Genomic DNA, 16,875 nt, shown 5'->3' with positions numbered 1-16,875 from the left:
TCTCTAGGGTTACCACCAAAACCCACCAATCCAAAGTGTCTACTTTTGCTCAGTCAAATGGAGAAAAATTGGATGGCTTGTTGGAACACGAACACACACACACACACACACACACACACACACACACACACACACACACACACACACACACACACACACACACACACACACACACACACACACACACACACACACACACACACACACACACACACACACACACACACACACACACACACACACACACACAGCGTCCCAGGTGTGTGCCTGAAGGATGATTGAGAGCTATCCCTGTGTCTGATAGCGCCCTTTGGGGACTGAAATATTCATGACTGCGGTGTTATTGTTTTCTCAGGTGTGTTGGTGGCGGATTGTTACACAGCACAGATAAGTGCCCCTGATATTAAAAACAGAAACAAGGCCAAATGAGACCCAAATCTACAGTAATACATCAACCTCAACCTAGAGATTAATGCAGCAGTGCCAGGGGAGGTTGCATAATATTTCCCTAGTTCTTTATATTCCTCAAATTCAAACTGACAGTGAGACAAACAAACAAAAACAGAGAAAATGTTAAGTATAAGGAAAACAAAGGGATGAAAGGCAGGCAGGCAGGCACATAGTTGTGTAAGGCTGGAACACATCTAATAAGGAATGACATCAGTAACTCTAAGCCGTTATTAGATTAAACCCTGAAGAGCAGTAAAATGTCATGCTATCACAACATGTGTGTTTGCATGTGTGTGCTTCTGTGTGCTCGCCATAACCCCGCTCTTGTTCTTTGGCTCTTTTTCCATTAATTCAGATGTCCCCGAGCATTCAATTAACTGTGGAATCGCTGATCAATGTGCACTGTAAAAGCATGCCCTATGAAGTTAAATGGGGATTACTTATTGAATACCGATGCTCCTGCTTGTTCTGTAATGTGCCAAAAAAGGAAAACAAGGAAGTTCAGAGGAAGAGGAAAAGATGGCTGTGGGTTAAGCTAAAGACAATACAAAGTGTTGTAATAATTCTTAGAACTAATGTCCCTGTTCAGCTCATGTTTTTATTGGCCAATTAAACAGATACAGGTTCTCCTTAGGGAACGTGTCTCCTTCTCTGTGTGTATCTCCAGTCTCTGTTGTACTGCCCGTGTGCTGGATTTATTGTCATATTTTCAACTGTGTTTCAGCAGCAGAAAACCAAGCCACACATTTGGTTCCTGTGATTATACCAGCAGGTTCCCTTGACTCTGACTCATATAAATACATTCAGCCATTCGTGTTGTTTGTACATGCTCTTTTTTGTTGCAAAATATATTACAAAGCTTATAACATTTAGGTTATAATGGTGTTGCTTTTCCATGTTTTTTTCTAGCAAAGTAAGAATGTATTTCCTGTACTTGGTAAAAATTCAAACCAGTATTTAATCAGAAGCACAGTGCATGCTGGTGTTAGCTAATACTGTTTTTATTTAAATAAGTTTTAACTAAATAAAGTTGGTGATTTATGACATCCCATTTAACGCTTAGCTACTACAAAACAATGTATTTACTTAAATCCAAAACAGTTTTGATTGATTTTATAATGTCTGAATCTATATAATCAAATTTAATTGCTTGATTTTAGTGAGCGTGTACATTTCTTCTCAAGAAAACACAAAACGAAAAGGGGGATCGCAATTGAGAGTGGAAGGTCCAAGGTATCGGGTCATGCAATGCACCTTCATCATGTTTTAAATCCAAAGTATGGTCAGCATTACACAAATGTAGAAACGCTGAACACTGAAAAGCAGAGGTATTATTTGTCCCTAGTCTTTATTTTAATTTTATTATGAATGTGGGCTGATATTCAACTGTTGCTGTACATTTCCCAGCTGTGGGAATAATAAAGGATTTCTGATCTGATCTAAATTCCAAAAACAAGAGTGAAACGATTCAGCACGTAGAGAAATCTAAAGATTTGATAGCTCTTTCATGGCTGGTAACAGTTGGTGAACCTTGATTGGACAGAAGGTATTCAGGGGGGTGATTTTACTTACATGTTTCCAGTGTTTAAAATAACATTTGTTGTATTTTTCTATCCCCGCCCCTCCACCCTCCTTTCCTCCAACCGTCCGTCCCCGCTGCATTGACTCACTTCAGTATTTCCTTGGAGTGGCCGGTGTTGGAGCCCTTTTTGTCAGGAGTCCCGAGGCAGCTGGACTTCAGCAGGGTGTGCGGCCCCCGGTCCAGCATCATGGTGGAGGTCGCCGTGGCGATGACAGCCACTGCATCACGTACCCTGGCCTCGATGTTGTAGTCCCATTCGTCATATGACACAGAGATAAGCCCTAGGAGAGGGAAAGAGGGATGTAGAGAAAGGTGAGAGAAAAAGGATGAATGGAAAGTGGGAAAAGAAAGAAATATGGAGAAAGATGAAAAGGAGAGGGGGAAAGAAGAGAGCGAGGTTACAAAAGGCAGGCAAAGAGAGATAAAAAAAAAAGCTGGAAGGGGAAAATAAATGAAAGCCTTTTATAAGAGGCTGAAAAGTGGCAAAACACTGGGACAAATTCATGAGGGCAATACCTAAAACATCTTAATTTTACACAAGCCACTTTTAGCTTTTAGAAAAAATGCTCTTACAGGTTGAAATCACATGAAAACTAGCTGCTGAATGTGAGCGTCAGTGGAGACCACAAACATCCCTCAGCTCATTGTGTTATGCTTGGCTTTCCAAGCATGAGGAACTGCTGGCTATCAGATGTCAGCATCCATTCCTTACACCCATGAACAACTGCGCTCTCAGGTCATTTTTTGTGGCTGGTTTGAATTATGTGCTCACATTTGAAACATTAAATCTTTTGGAAAAAGGCAAAGCTGCATGTTCAGACAGCCTTGGTATTGTTACTGGTTTCACACACATGCTAAAATGTGGAAATAACAGAGTCAAAATAAGCCCATCAGACATGCTTGGTGAATATGAAGGTGTAAGGGACAGTAAAATGACAAAGGGGTTCATTTGCTGCAGAGATATTTTATGAATACTATGAAACACTCATATTGACTGTGGTAAGTAATTGATGAATGAAAATAAATAAATAAAGCTTTCAGTCATTATTACCTCACATCTTTGTAAGACATTGCACAATAAAATGTTTTCAAATGACCAGATATGAACCCCTAAAACTCACCTACCTGATGTTAACGGAAATCGACATGCACCTTATCTCTGACTTGCACAGTGTAGTGCAAATAAACAATGAGAACATTTGCATATATGCAAACCAGCACATCTGTCACTTGTGCCAACATTTCAATATGAAGCTTTTTGGAAAACTTACCACATAATATTGTAATACAGATTGCAGTGCTTTGCTCTACAGCGATGAAGCAGAAGATAAACAGGAAGCATTTCAAGCACTCCAAAATGTAAAAGTGTTTTACATCCTGTGCCCTGAGTAGGATGTTTACAGTTTAAAAAAGATGCCTAATGGCATCAAGAGGGCACCAGAGCTGCAGTTTAATTAAATATATTCTGTATAACTGTCAGGGCATGTTTTAGGACAAACAAACCCTGGAAAAATCCCTCTGAGGATGTTTATCCTATCCACTCAAGTCAAGTGGTGTCAATTTTGAAAACTACTAACTGCTACCATTGATTGCGAGAGAGAAAGAGAGAGGGAGAAAGAGAGAGAGAGAGAAAGAGAGAGAGACAGAGAGAGAGAGAGAGAGTTGTGTTGGTGTTGTTTATGCTATTATTAAAAAAATATGCATCATAATTAATTTGGCAATGGTTACCTAATGTTTAAAGTTTGACATGAGACACCTAATGAGAGCCTCTCTACAGAACCATCAATTACCTGCATATGTAATGTCAGCAATGGTACGAGAGTATCTCTATTTGAACCATTAAATGTTAAGACCACCTCTTACTCCGTTTCACAAATATAGTATATGTTGCTCTTTTGTGTTAACCCAGTTTTAACAATAATAATTCACTTCTTTGAGACTTTTTTAACCCATAAGAGCGGCCATCATGCCCCCAGGCTAGCATGAGAGCCAGGTCTGCAACGTAACATAAGTGACAACTGATGATCAAAATATAAAATAAAAAACATGGCTTTAACTTCAGGTTTGCTAACAATGTTTAAGAGTGAGCACAAATGGAGGAAATAGTTTTCAGAGTCTGCAGTATCCCCTTGGAAATAAACCTAACTACCCTTAATGATTAGTTAGCAGAAGCCCTGCTAGGTCTCAGCTCTGCTACACGACTGAAATAGACACAAATACAAAGAAACTTACAGTAGTACTACGAAAGATCAAGATCAGGAGAAATAGACTGCTTTGTGCAACAGATGAATATCTGCCTCATAAATAAATAAATAATCCATTAATGTGCATGCAGGTAAGGGGATGTAATGTTTGTGTTCCATAAGAGTTGTGTGGTTCTCATTTACATCATCTATATCTGGATAATGATTAGTATTCTTATTGTATGTACAGCGTTGACTGGTTTTGAAATGTATTTGAATTGTGTTACGTATATCTGTCAAGTGTGGACCACTGGAAGATTAGGTAACCAACCCAGCCTCAACAGAGGGGGTTCCTTTAAATAAACCAGGACATCTTTCTGAGGTCTGACTCAGCAGGTAGATCAATACCAAAGTCACCGTCTATCTTCGGGAAGCGGGCCGCTGGTGTTTGGGTTTACCTGTTGGGAAGACATCAGGGACGATGTCTGCATCTCCAGCCACCAGCGAGGGCACGATCCAGGTGAAGCCGTAACCCGTGAGGCCCACAGAGTGAGCCACCTCGAAGATGGTGCTAGCCTCCTCCTTGGTGCAGTAGAGCAGAATCACCGGACTCTGCAGTTTCTTCAGCTGGTTCTGGATCTTGGAGTCTCCGTCGTCCACTGACATGTCCAGCAAGAAGACTTCTTCAAGCTCCCAGCCCACAAAGCTGTTATCGATGGTGCTTCGGACCTAGAAAGGAAAGGGAGATTTAAAAAAAGCGTGGGCTACTCGCATACAGTGAAGTTGTTAAGGAGAGATACTGGAACAGAATTGACTGATATTTCTCCTCCTCCAGTTCCCAGATTGCAAAACCGTTCTGTCTTTACACATCTCCTGGGAGTAGGACAAGAGTGATATTAGGTAGCGGAAGCTCTCATGAAAACCGTGTCTTTTTATTCCCCCTGCGCACGACACCACAGTGTTAATAGATTATATGCAGAAGGAGTGATTTTAAGTATTAAGGAAGCTAAATTTGAACATGGCATTAAGATGAAAGACTTGTTTTTGTTTCAGAAGCAGAGTAATAGCTGTTCCTTAAGGTAATCAATTCAAAGGGAGTCATAGAGGTTGAGTAACAGGCAGACAGAGTGAAGCCTTTTCCATTTCAACTATTATTTTCTTGTGTATAGAAAGAAGAAAAAGAAACGTTGAGTCTCTGTTGGCTGTGCTTGATATTTGTTCAAGAGAACACAGTAGGATAGAATGGGATTTTGGCGACAGGGCTTTTCTTGTTGCTCAATTCATTGGGGCTTTTGAGTTGTTGAAAAAAAAAAGGAACAGTATCTCATGAGTTCTTAAAAAGGCTCTAAGGCAGGGGGTGTCCAAACTACGGCCCGCGGGCCAACTGCAGCCCATTATCCATTTTGATTTGGCCCATAGCAAATTCAAAAAGAACGCTTTTCTTATATTGTACTTCTTAAATATATATTTAAAAATACATTACACAGTAGTGTTAAAGTGTTAAAAAACCCACTTTACTCAAATAAATTCAGTCAATTAAAGTTGACAACATTTTCTGACAAATCTTAGTTGATAAAAAACATCCAATAACTTATTTACATAACAAGTTTGAAATATACCCTTCATATTTCCCCTTATTATAAGCAATCTGAGGCTTCTCTTTAAGCAATGAGCTGCCAACACTGTTTGTAACTAAATAAATTAAGCCCTATGGAGAACTGTGATGTAGGCTGTTTGTTTGCTTAAAGCATATTCAAGTATCATTTTCCTACATTTGATTGACTGTTCTAATTTATAACTCAACTTATGAGGCAATATATCTCACCTCTAGTGAGGGGCCCAGCCCTTCGTGTGTTTTTCTGTATGTGGCCCTCAGTGAAATTGTTTGGACACCCTTGCTGATTACCCCCCTCCCCCTGCTCACCACATTATAAATATTCAACATCATAAACAATAGGCACTAAATATCCTCATTCATGACCTTCATTTAGATTATTATATAAAATTTCCTCTCGTTTAAACCATATTGTCCCTTTAAATTTGTTCGGAGAAGAGAAATACGATTAGCTGACTTTCACTAACTGTTCTGTTCTGCCGTGTGTCTGATGTTCAAAGTTATTCAGGGTCTCATACCGTCCCCTTTAAAGAGTCTGCTCAGAGCCCTGAAGATAAGGAGTCCTCACTGAGGGGCTGCATTCATAAAGACATGCTCTGCCAATCTGCCTTTTACATTAAAGCAATCAGAAAATGGAAGTCGCTACCCACTTACATCACACACAAGCTTGACATTATTTTGGCTTAGAAGCAGAAAACCGTGTCCTTGGAAAAAGTTGTATTTGTTAGGATCACTTCACCAGCTGAACATGGTGCCTGGCTGTTAATAAAATAGTTATTATAGTTAGATTCAATAACCCTTAAAGGGATTAGAACACAATTATACATATAATCAGCATGTAGCTGTTAAATGACATAACTAAAGCCTGTGAATGTACATGTTAGCAGTCCTACAGCATGTTAAATAAACTACTTAATGACGTTTTTTTGTTCAATAAAAGCAAATGTAATTTTGTTAATACTACAGTACATTGTGATATTGGTATAGTTATAGTATAACAACCCCACTACTACGCTATTTAAAATACTGCAATATTGCACCCTATTGATTCAACTCTATTTACTTATGAGCTAGTTGAAAAGGAGTACTAGTATAGTTTTTAAATGGCAGTATTATTCTTTTTTTATTGGTGCACTTTGTGTTCTGTTCAACGTTCAGTTTGTTCAATAAAGGAAAGAGAAAGTTTGTTTCTTTGCAATAAAAACAAGCAATAAAACTGCCAAATGTCATTTTTTGCAATTAAAGCTTGTATTTAGGGTTTTTTAAATAAAAGGTCTATCTTCTTTATGACATCATTTGCCTAGTATTAAATAAAAACGAAGTCCGTGAACAATTCGAATAAACGGATGTATAGGATTAAATCAGTGTTTTTATTAATTTTGTTAGACGACCCATTAGTAAAGATGCCTGAACTATTTGGTATAGTCTTGCTGTGTACGAGGCAAGCTGAATATTACCTGTATGTCGTAATCAGAGTGTCTGTATCTGTTTTTAATTACCTTGTTGACAAAGTCCTGGTAGCCAGGGTAGTATGTGGTGACTATGGAGAAGATGTACCAGTCATACTCCTCCATGATGTTCAACATGACGGAAGCCTGCTGCTCGATGGATGGACCGAACTGGAAAAACATGGAGTTGTCGTCCTGGAAACAAAGACAAGGAGCCAATCAGCAAATGATGTCATGAGTCACTCAGCATGAGAGAGAAACTGCAAGGTAGGGCAGCGATGATTGTGGAGCGTGTCCAGCTTTCACACGCCTCACAAACAAATAAATTCCTGTTATTAGCTGGAATCCTTATATGTATGCACTGTAACTTCACTAAAGAATGTGCAAAAATATGAGATTTATTTCAGTTTTTATGATGTTTTAACTTTTACTTCTGTGCAAAGTGAAAGAGGATTTTTTTTGCCCCCTAGTTATAAATATTTAAAACACACAAGGTGACTCATTCATTATCTAGGAGCCCTATCAAAGCGTTGATTGCAGATTTAGTATGCTGCAGAGAGCACGACAGGTAAGATGGCCACCTGGTTCAATGACACTTAATGAAAGCATCAAATGTGTGGACAGACATCTCTGTCCAAACATTTTTCTCCAAGGAGAGAGGAAGAAGTCAAAAGAGCTCTTGGCACTCCAGGAGTAGGATGTCTGGTGCAATATGTCAAGGGCAGGTCGGTCACCCATGTAAAACTCATCAGGACACAGAAGTCAAGACAGATTATTCACGAGTGTTAGTGACTGGGGGCACCGTGGAAGAGGGGCTGTAATAAGAACAGCATCATGTTTGGGATCTTCTGTGTGGGAAATAGAGAGTGGAGCGTTGACTGAGATGACTGGAGGTGGTGGGTCATGCTTCAGATTCCTGCTTCACTCTCTAGTAAAGTACAGGTTAACGTCATAGAAATAGTTCAGTAATAATCGACACATGTTCAATTGTATCAGCACTTTGTAACAAATGCTAGTCAAGCTTGCACTGTGTCACACTTTTCTTGACAGACCCAACATACACTCATACTGGACTGGAGACTTAAATCATATTCTTGCGATAGTGTTAGCAATATATGTGTTTACGTTTAATTCATTGTTTTCTATGGTATTGTCCTCTTGGTTTGTGCTCTTGTTTTCTAACATGGGTCTCATACATAGAAGATTTACGTCTGAGAAAGGCTTTGTGATTTTTCTTTCATTTGTGCCAGAGTGGGTGCTTTGGTTGACAAGGCAAACAATATTTCTAATCAAATGAGAAGATCAACAACACTCTCATGATTGTGTGTTTAATAATCAAAGCTGCAGGACGTAGTTAGCCTGATTACACCTGTAGAGATAAAAAGGGACGCAGCTAGCCTAGCGATGTCCACAGTGAGGAGTCTACAGCCAAGCTAGCAGCACTGTGAGGGGCGGTAAATACGCCATGACGTTTTGTGAGATGTCAGCATGCTACCGTGTTCTCAATGACAATGCTAACATGCAGATGTTTAGCATGTTTACCACATCTTAGCTAAACGTAACAGCATTCTAGGTTGTGCATTTAATCAACAATAGAGAGATTTCAGCTAGCTGTTATTGCCCCCATATGTAATGCAAGATTAAGCCATAAGCTAGCATTATTTATTACACAGACAGTGGTATCAATATACCTCAAGTTCATTTTTGTCCATCATCTACGCTTAGTATGATCAAAATTAGGTAACATCAAGGACCTTCCATACATTACTGAGTAATTAGTAGAGACAAAAGTAAAGCTTTTTAATCGATTATCTCACGTGACTTGATCTTTGAATTAAAATGACACAAATGTAAACATTCAATCTTCAGTGAATACTCACATTTTCCACGCAGACAACATACACTTGCACGCACGGCTACACTGTCTATGCTTCATGTTTGTGTGCAATAATACAAAAACGTGAACCATGTATATCCATCCAGGTGTGCAATTGGTCATACAGGTTAGTCATAGAGGAGATTGAGTACCCTTCAGATAGGTAGCTAACTCCACTCCACATCAAAGCCCATCTCCCCTTTCCTCCACTCCCACTTAGTTGGTGGAGGGAATGGCTGTGTGAAAACGAGGGGGGAGTGTGTGTGTATGAGTGTGTGTGCGCAGGATGAAGTCTGAGGTTTTACCTACAGTGACAGTAGATACCGTCCTACTCTTCAGGAAGGTAATGAAGGTATTCTCACGCATGAACAGAAGCTAATGCACCGTTCACCTCTGACCGACACTTCCTTCATTGTTTGAGCATTTCAGCGTTAACATGCTTTTAAATGAATCGTAAGGACGAGTGCTGCATGTCATTTACCGTGACATTACCATTCCATATGCGGATCCAATCATTTTCCATGTTCACACATCTGTCTATTCACCATAAAGGCTCCACTTTCTCTCTTTAAAAGAAGAAGTTGATGGTATTCTTTATTTGTCTGGTCCCCTGAGAAGACTGAAAGCAGCAATGAGTTGATTTTACTAACAAGTGTTATGTAGACAACTACTTATTAGTCTGTGCCACAGTCTTCCAAGGAATACATCACTAAGCAGTACTGAATACGTTTACACGCACATTAATATTCTACGATCATTCTGGATATGACAATATGCCCTATTTGGTACGAGTTATATAAGCAGCAACCATTACCGTTTGGATATTGCACATTAGGTCATTCTTGATAAAGCATTTTCAGAGTAAGACATGTGGGATAAAACGATACTGTTCATGTTTTAGAAGCAATCGTTGGACCCTGTATTCAGATTTCAACTTGGGTTTTTTTTACCGCTAGTTACAACCCATTTACATTTACAGCAGAATCTGTGTGCTGTAAACAACCAACTAGCTTACATTTGCCAGGCTTTTTGATTTATTTTGGAAAAACCTGCAGAACAGACACCAAGTGAGACCACAGGACCAGCATGACTGCAGTTGGAAAAGAGGGGAAATGTAATTTATTTAAAGCTTAGCCGTAGGACATACAGCATGGGGGCGTCTTTACTTTAATTGGGGTATGATCGGCTGCATGTACATGGAAATATTAGTGGAATCATTATTTTCAAAAGCAGTGTAAAGAGCTTACTAGGAATATTGGGGTTTTTTTTGGAATAAAGGGTAACATTTTAAAATAGTCACAGTTGAAATGTGACAAGCTCCTTCATGATGAACATGGCCGCTGTATCAACAAACACCGTCCTGCTGCTGTCAATACTCACATAATGAGTAATAATCCATGGCTGAAAATAAAATATTGTCCTGCAAATGTGCTGTTTACTCCCATTTGAGTAATGCTGAAACTGCAAGGCCCAACAATTTTTGGCCATTGCCATTTTTAGATATTTCCAAGTGTCTGGCTCTACTCCTCTGTACAGTGGAGATGAATTGACTTTGGTTCATGCTCTCAGTATTTAAGAGCATTGAAAAATATTTAGATTAAACAATGCAACATTTTTGAAAAGAAACATAGTTACTTTATATAATTTAAAGAACATACTAAGAGGAAACTAAGTACATTTCCCTGACTTACTTATTTATCTGTGCAATTATTCTGTATACATTTAGCAAGAGATGATTACTTTTTAAACTAAAATGCTTTGTGGTATTTGGACATTTTTTTAAATTTGAATAATTTAGGCATTTATTAATATATTAACATTGTAGTCCTGTCAGTGAAGATGAGGACTTGCAAATATTTTTGATTTTTGTGTAAAACTGTGAATAAACAAAACAGAAAAAATGCAAAAAATAAAACAAAAGTTGAGACCTTTTTTTATGACGTTTCTAAATCCTGGCTGCTTCTGTAGGAAGTGTAGTCTTTCATGAAAACTGTGTAAACATATAGTTTTATATTTCTGTAAACTGACTTTCCTGATCTCTCCTTCAGATAGCACCTCTCCATCACCGAGTTACTCCGCTGTTCTGGATCTCGCTTTTTTCATTTCCTCTCACTTACTAACACCGTATCCATTTCTCCTTCAGCCTCTTAAACTCCCTCTTTGTCTTGTTATCGCTCTCTCCTGATTCTTTCTTTCTTAAAGTGGGCTCAGAGAGGTGTAATCACTTGTGAGACCAAACCTGCCATTCAGAGCGATCGTGAGGGCACTACTTACTTTATTCCCCCCTTCTTAGATTACAACCAATCATCATCTCATTCTACTTTCTCTTTCATATCCTAATCAACCGTATTTAAGTTATGTACTTTAATCACATGGCATTAATGTCAGGGTTTTATTCTCCTTCCTTCGTTCTTTTGACCCCCACCCTCGCCCTCTGTTTTTCCTCTCTGTCCTCAGTTTTTACATAATGCCCTGCAGCTCCATTAGTTCATATCACAGAGGTGTGAATAGTCCTGCAAGGCGCAGTCTGTGTGTTATTAAAAGAGCCGTTCGTTTCCCTGCTTGCTGGCTTTCTTGCCTGTCATTTCCCATCATATATCTATTCAACCATGAGCTCAAGAAAAAAGCTTGTGTCCTAATTTTCAACCTCTGTCTCTCTATCTCCTCTCCTTGAATGGCCAGTTACTGTCTGTAGGGTGGGTTACATTTTGTAGCTTGTGCTGTCAGGCTGGGTTAGGCACTGTTCAAATGACAGAATGAACGGGCTTCTCTAGTTGTTATCTAAAAGACTTCAAATCAAAAACTAGACTCTTTTTTCCACTTTGTCTTTGATTTTAGGCAGGTGGTAGAAAAGTGACCGAATAAAAGAGTGCTGCAAGGATGAATTATATTTGTAGTCTGAACAGAGGTAAGCATTGCACTGGTTCCCTCAACAAAAAGTCAATTTAAATTATTCAAGATAGTTACTACTTGTATGATTTCTAAAACATCCCAAAGGTAAAAACGGACATGTGTTTTGTTATTTAGTCACTTTTTTAAGCCAATTCTTACTTCCAAAATTCACAACTGGGGGATCTACTGAGTTGTTTCATGTCATAGAAAAACCTGTACAATCTCAAAAAAACATTTACTTTAATCTTTATCTAAATCATCACTCATCACTTTGCTTTTTAACATTATATTGTCACTTTATGTAGTTCTACTTAGTGTTTTTCAACTTTTCACACCTAAGGTTATATAACTATTGGCAGTTCTGATTATGGGTATACATTTACTGCATTCCTGTTTACATTCATTGTATTCACTTACATTTGCAGTGTAGTTTTTATTACTTACATTTTATTTATGTAATATTTGATCCTTTATTTTAACTTACACTATTTTATATTTGGAGATTCTGTTTTGCTTTTTACTTGCATGGCATTCTCATCAAAAGGATCTATTTTGGTGGATTTATATTATGCATAAAGACGATATAAGACAGTAAAGGTGCACGTCCCGGGCAACCTCACCAGTTGATGAGATAAGATTAGAAACATTGTCATTAGACTGCTGTGGAAGACAATAACACAACAAAATAACAATGTCACATCCTGATATACTCAAAGTGCAAGTAAAACTAATAACATCAGCAGCATAATATCTAGAAACAACACAAGATGCTAACTAACAGTAGCAGGAAAACAGTACACCAAGCTATATTGTGTTAAAGATATGGATATGTTTTCTATCTATCAGTTCTTTAATTTCACCAACAAGGCATGTAGACCTGTATCTCCTACGCACTTGCTTGGGTACTTACTTCCTTTTTTCCCTGTCTTGCTGCTTTCTTTGATGTTTTAATCGTGCTAAAATGACAGAGTACAGGTACTCTACAAAGGGTTTTACTGTGAATACTTTGACAAAAGAAAACAATGGAAATGTTATTGTCATTGTTTTTAAGATTGCAACCTCCTCTGACGCACCTGTCACACGGTGGGCAGATTCCTCTTTAATATTAAAATAAATCCTGCAAATTCATCACAACTGTTGAAAAGAGGGGCTCTTGTTCCACTGATGTATTTTTGAATGTCCGTTTTTTTCAGTTGCAGATCACAACCAATTAATGTATTACTGTCAGTTTTTCTCTTTATATCACTGATCACACTTCCCCTCTTGTATCTCCCACTGATTCTTTCACATCCTGACTCGCATCAAACTACATTTATTCTAAAGACATCTCAAAAACGTGTTGTGGCATTTTGTCTGCAACAGTTAGTTGTATGTAATAACCCCCCCAAAAAAGGCTGGTGGAGGAGTGACTCACTTGGGAGTCTCTATTTAACATTTGTGCAGATATGGCACTAGAGAGTTAGATTAGTAACACAAACCTCTGAGCCTTGTTCAGCTCCCTGAGGAACTGTGGCACTGCGTAACATGCAAGTACAACCTCCAGTGAAGACGGTGACTCCACACTCTCAGTGAACTTGCTACAGACCCAGAGGATGAAGGAAATACACAGCACAGGAGGCTAATGCACACACTCATCTGTGTAAATAAACCCTCAAAAGTTATTTTTTTCACAGACGTCTCTCCCTCTCAGTGTCACATTTAACTGAAACATGTCTTCCAGTGAAGCGTCAGATGCTGCTGCACGATTTCAGACAGTAGCTAATGGGGTGCGTTTGATTTCGTTTGGATTGTCACAGACACTTCGTAGCCGGCGCTGAGCCCTCCTCTGCGGCTGCAGCTGCTGCGTCGGTGCGCAAAACTGTACGAGAGCTGAGGGGAGGGAGCCTCAAGCAGGAGGGCTGAAAGGATTTGGAAACTCATCTCCATGTCATGCCAATGAAAGCCTGTCTCCAATTAGATTTGCAGGGGAAGAGCGACATATCGGCCCACTGCTCAACAAGCCCTGGTGGGAGAGGATTGGAAGGTAGAGAGGCGGAGAGGAGAGAGAGGAAAAAGAGTGGGGGTAAGGCTGAGAGAGATTGAGAGGAGTCTCGCTTGAAATAACATGCGAAACCCTTAGATCTCATTGCGCCGGGTTCACAAACACATATAAAAACACACACACAAAAGAGGCAGCAGCGTACACATCGTTCCCTCCAACACTCAGCTTTTACACTTCATCACACTCGTCTTTCTCCACCTTTCATCTCCCTCCCCGCGTCTATCTCTCATGCTCGCAGCCTGAGCGCCGCCACTGCTGCTGTCAATCCTCCTCAGTTTGAGCCCAACATGCTCCATCATCACATTTCTAATCAAACACACACAGTGCTTTAATTAATCCCATATTCGGCTCTTTAATTATCAATGACCCTGTTTCCTCGTTTTTCTCTCGGCTCCATTCAGTACACTTCATTTTAAACATCCCATAATGCTCTGATTGAATTACTCTTGCTATTTTTGTGGAGGAAATGATTTTCAGGAGCGCTGACATATGATTCGCTCCCACAGCAGCCAGCGGAGTGGCAGTGATGGCAGCGCTTTCTGTACAGGACCATCTCTTATGTACAAGGCTGTTTGTGATTAACAAATGAACAGAAACATTTACTAAATCATGTTCAATAATGGGTGATTTTTTATATTTCGTGATAACAGTCTGATTGTGTGTGTTACATTGTTGTTCTGTGGGACAGGATGTTGTGAACATTATAGATTAATTTTACCCATCAATTAACAGACTTATTCAATGGTGTCCCACTTGCATCATAATTGTTGTTGATGTTCTTTGCCTTTCATCAGAAAACCTTGAATCGTTTTGATTTATGGGAGTCAATATACGAGAACAAGCATCTAGATGTGAGAAAGAATGAAAACCTGTTATTAATTCTGTTTGTTCCTGTAATTAAGTTTGTAATTTCATCAAAAATTATAATTAGTTTCAGCAATAAATCTGCATTTGAAAACAAACAAGCAAAGTCAGAAGTTCAAGAAGTCACACAGCAGTCACTGAGTGAAAAACAATCCAACTAACCACATAGGTAAATTCCTCTGAAAATGTGGGACAAGGTATTCTGGGGGGGGGGCAAACTACAGAGAGATCTACACTCTGACAGCTAGTATTTAGTCCCTGGTTTACATGCTGTTTACACTAGATGAGGACACTTTATCCTGATTTATTGTGTATATATGACACTTGGTAACAATGACATCATCTGAGATTCTCATGCCGAGTAGGGAGAAATAGAGTCCCTGGCAGAGGAAAGGCAGAGTGCCACATAGCTCATACTTGGCTGGCTAAGCGAGCGAGTTAGCTCGCTGCTGACAGACTCAGAGGAGGCGGCAGCATTCAGTCATCACTCAGGGAACAAAAGACCCTTGTCCTGCACTCCATTTGAATGTTTTATGTTCAAACTTCAAATTGTCCGTTAAAAAGCCAATTATTCAATGAATGCCTTCAATACTTCCATTAATTTACTCCCCATTATGAAGTGCAAACATGCCCAGAGGCATGAGAGGGACACCTGCGCTGAACCTTTGTTTAACACACTAATGTAGCCCAAAACAACCACCCAGTGTGCACACACAGTCATCCAACTATCAGAGGCTTTAATGACTCAGGATTAATACAAAAATAATTACGCATTAATTATCTTTCAACATTCATTCAAGGATTATTTTGTGTTTTATATTTAAGTATAAAGCAGCAGCCATGTGCACTGGCATGTTGATCTTTTTTTCAAAAATAATTTGTGAATATATCCATCATAGATTCATTTAGCCCGAGGGGAGATCTTTAAATGTCATACTTGGTTAGACGAACAGCTCATAACCCCTAATATTCATACACTTTACCTTAAAAACAAATCACAAACGTAGCCTCTGTTAATGCACTTGTCAATTAATTCTAATTGTTTAATCCCAACAAATATTTGTGTAAAATATATATCTATTATCTTTCCAGGAAAGAATCCATCATGGCTTCAATCCTTCACCATTACTGATGTGTAATCATCAACGTGGTGTCTAATCAGAACAAATTAATCTCTTTGTTCTCACAAACACATTCACTCTCATACATACACATACACCCACAGGCATGCAATGCCCAGCAAACCCCCCCCCCCCCCCCCCACACACACACACACACACATAAATGAAGACTCCTCCGAAAGCACAAGAAACTCGTTTTTGCCTCAAGCTTTCTCCAACACTCCATCGCTATCGCCACTATGTGCACCACAAGGAAGATACAATTAATTGTCTGATTCAATCTCCCACTGTTACATCTGACGCTCCGGCAGAACCCACATCATGTCAGTCAGGCCCAAAGCCTTGTCCTAGCACTGAGACGCAGAGATGAAGACAGAGAACAGCAGATGAAATCAATTCCGCAGAGCAACTGGTAAGAAACAGATGGTGGGCAGTGTAAAGTGATGAAAATAGCAGGGCAGGAATACAAATCTATTAAAAAACTAACACAAGGAAACTCGTCAGAAACAGGTAGCTCAGAAATACAGTTGAAGGGAGGGGAGAGGGGGGGCAGGGAGTCAATTTAGCACCACCTTTGGCCCGACAAGTTAATAGAAAACCTCCTTCATGAGGAGTTGATAAAGCTCGTTAGCACAGGAGAGAACGCAGGTAATTAATCACTGACACATGGGAGCGCTGTGTGCTGATTGGACCAGATCCCACCAATCCAGACGAGCCAGAGACCCAATTAGACCTGACCCCCGCTAACACATGACCCAGCTAACCAACTGCTGTGCCAGCATGTGTGTGTGTGTGTGTGTGTG

At 39.4% G+C, this 16,875-nt stretch overlaps 1 protein-coding gene across 1 annotated transcript in view; it reads right to left on the bottom strand.

Annotated features, from left to right (window-relative positions):
- The window catches only part of grin2bb (glutamate receptor, ionotropic, N-methyl D-aspartate 2B, genome duplicate b), a 96,231-nt gene that overhangs the window by 35,237 nt on the left and 44,119 nt on the right, over positions 1 to 16,875 (bottom strand). The window contains exons 4-6 of the mRNA XM_063882790.1: positions 7,330 to 7,473; positions 4,674 to 4,944; positions 2,121 to 2,313 (exon numbers count right to left, since the gene is read on the bottom strand). Coding sequence (XP_063738860.1) covers positions 2,121 to 2,313; positions 4,674 to 4,944; positions 7,330 to 7,473 — 608 coding nt within the window. The remainder of the gene's footprint in view (positions 1 to 2,120; positions 2,314 to 4,673; positions 4,945 to 7,329; positions 7,474 to 16,875) is intronic.

Source organism: Eleginops maclovinus, chromosome 5 (genome assembly GCF_036324505.1).
Source record: "Eleginops maclovinus isolate JMC-PN-2008 ecotype Puerto Natales chromosome 5, JC_Emac_rtc_rv5, whole genome shotgun sequence".
Classification (NCBI taxonomy): domain Eukaryota; kingdom Metazoa; phylum Chordata; class Actinopteri; order Perciformes; family Eleginopidae; genus Eleginops; species Eleginops maclovinus.
The sequence above is the reverse complement of the archived record's forward strand: the minus strand, read 5'-3'. Positions and strand labels throughout refer to the sequence as shown.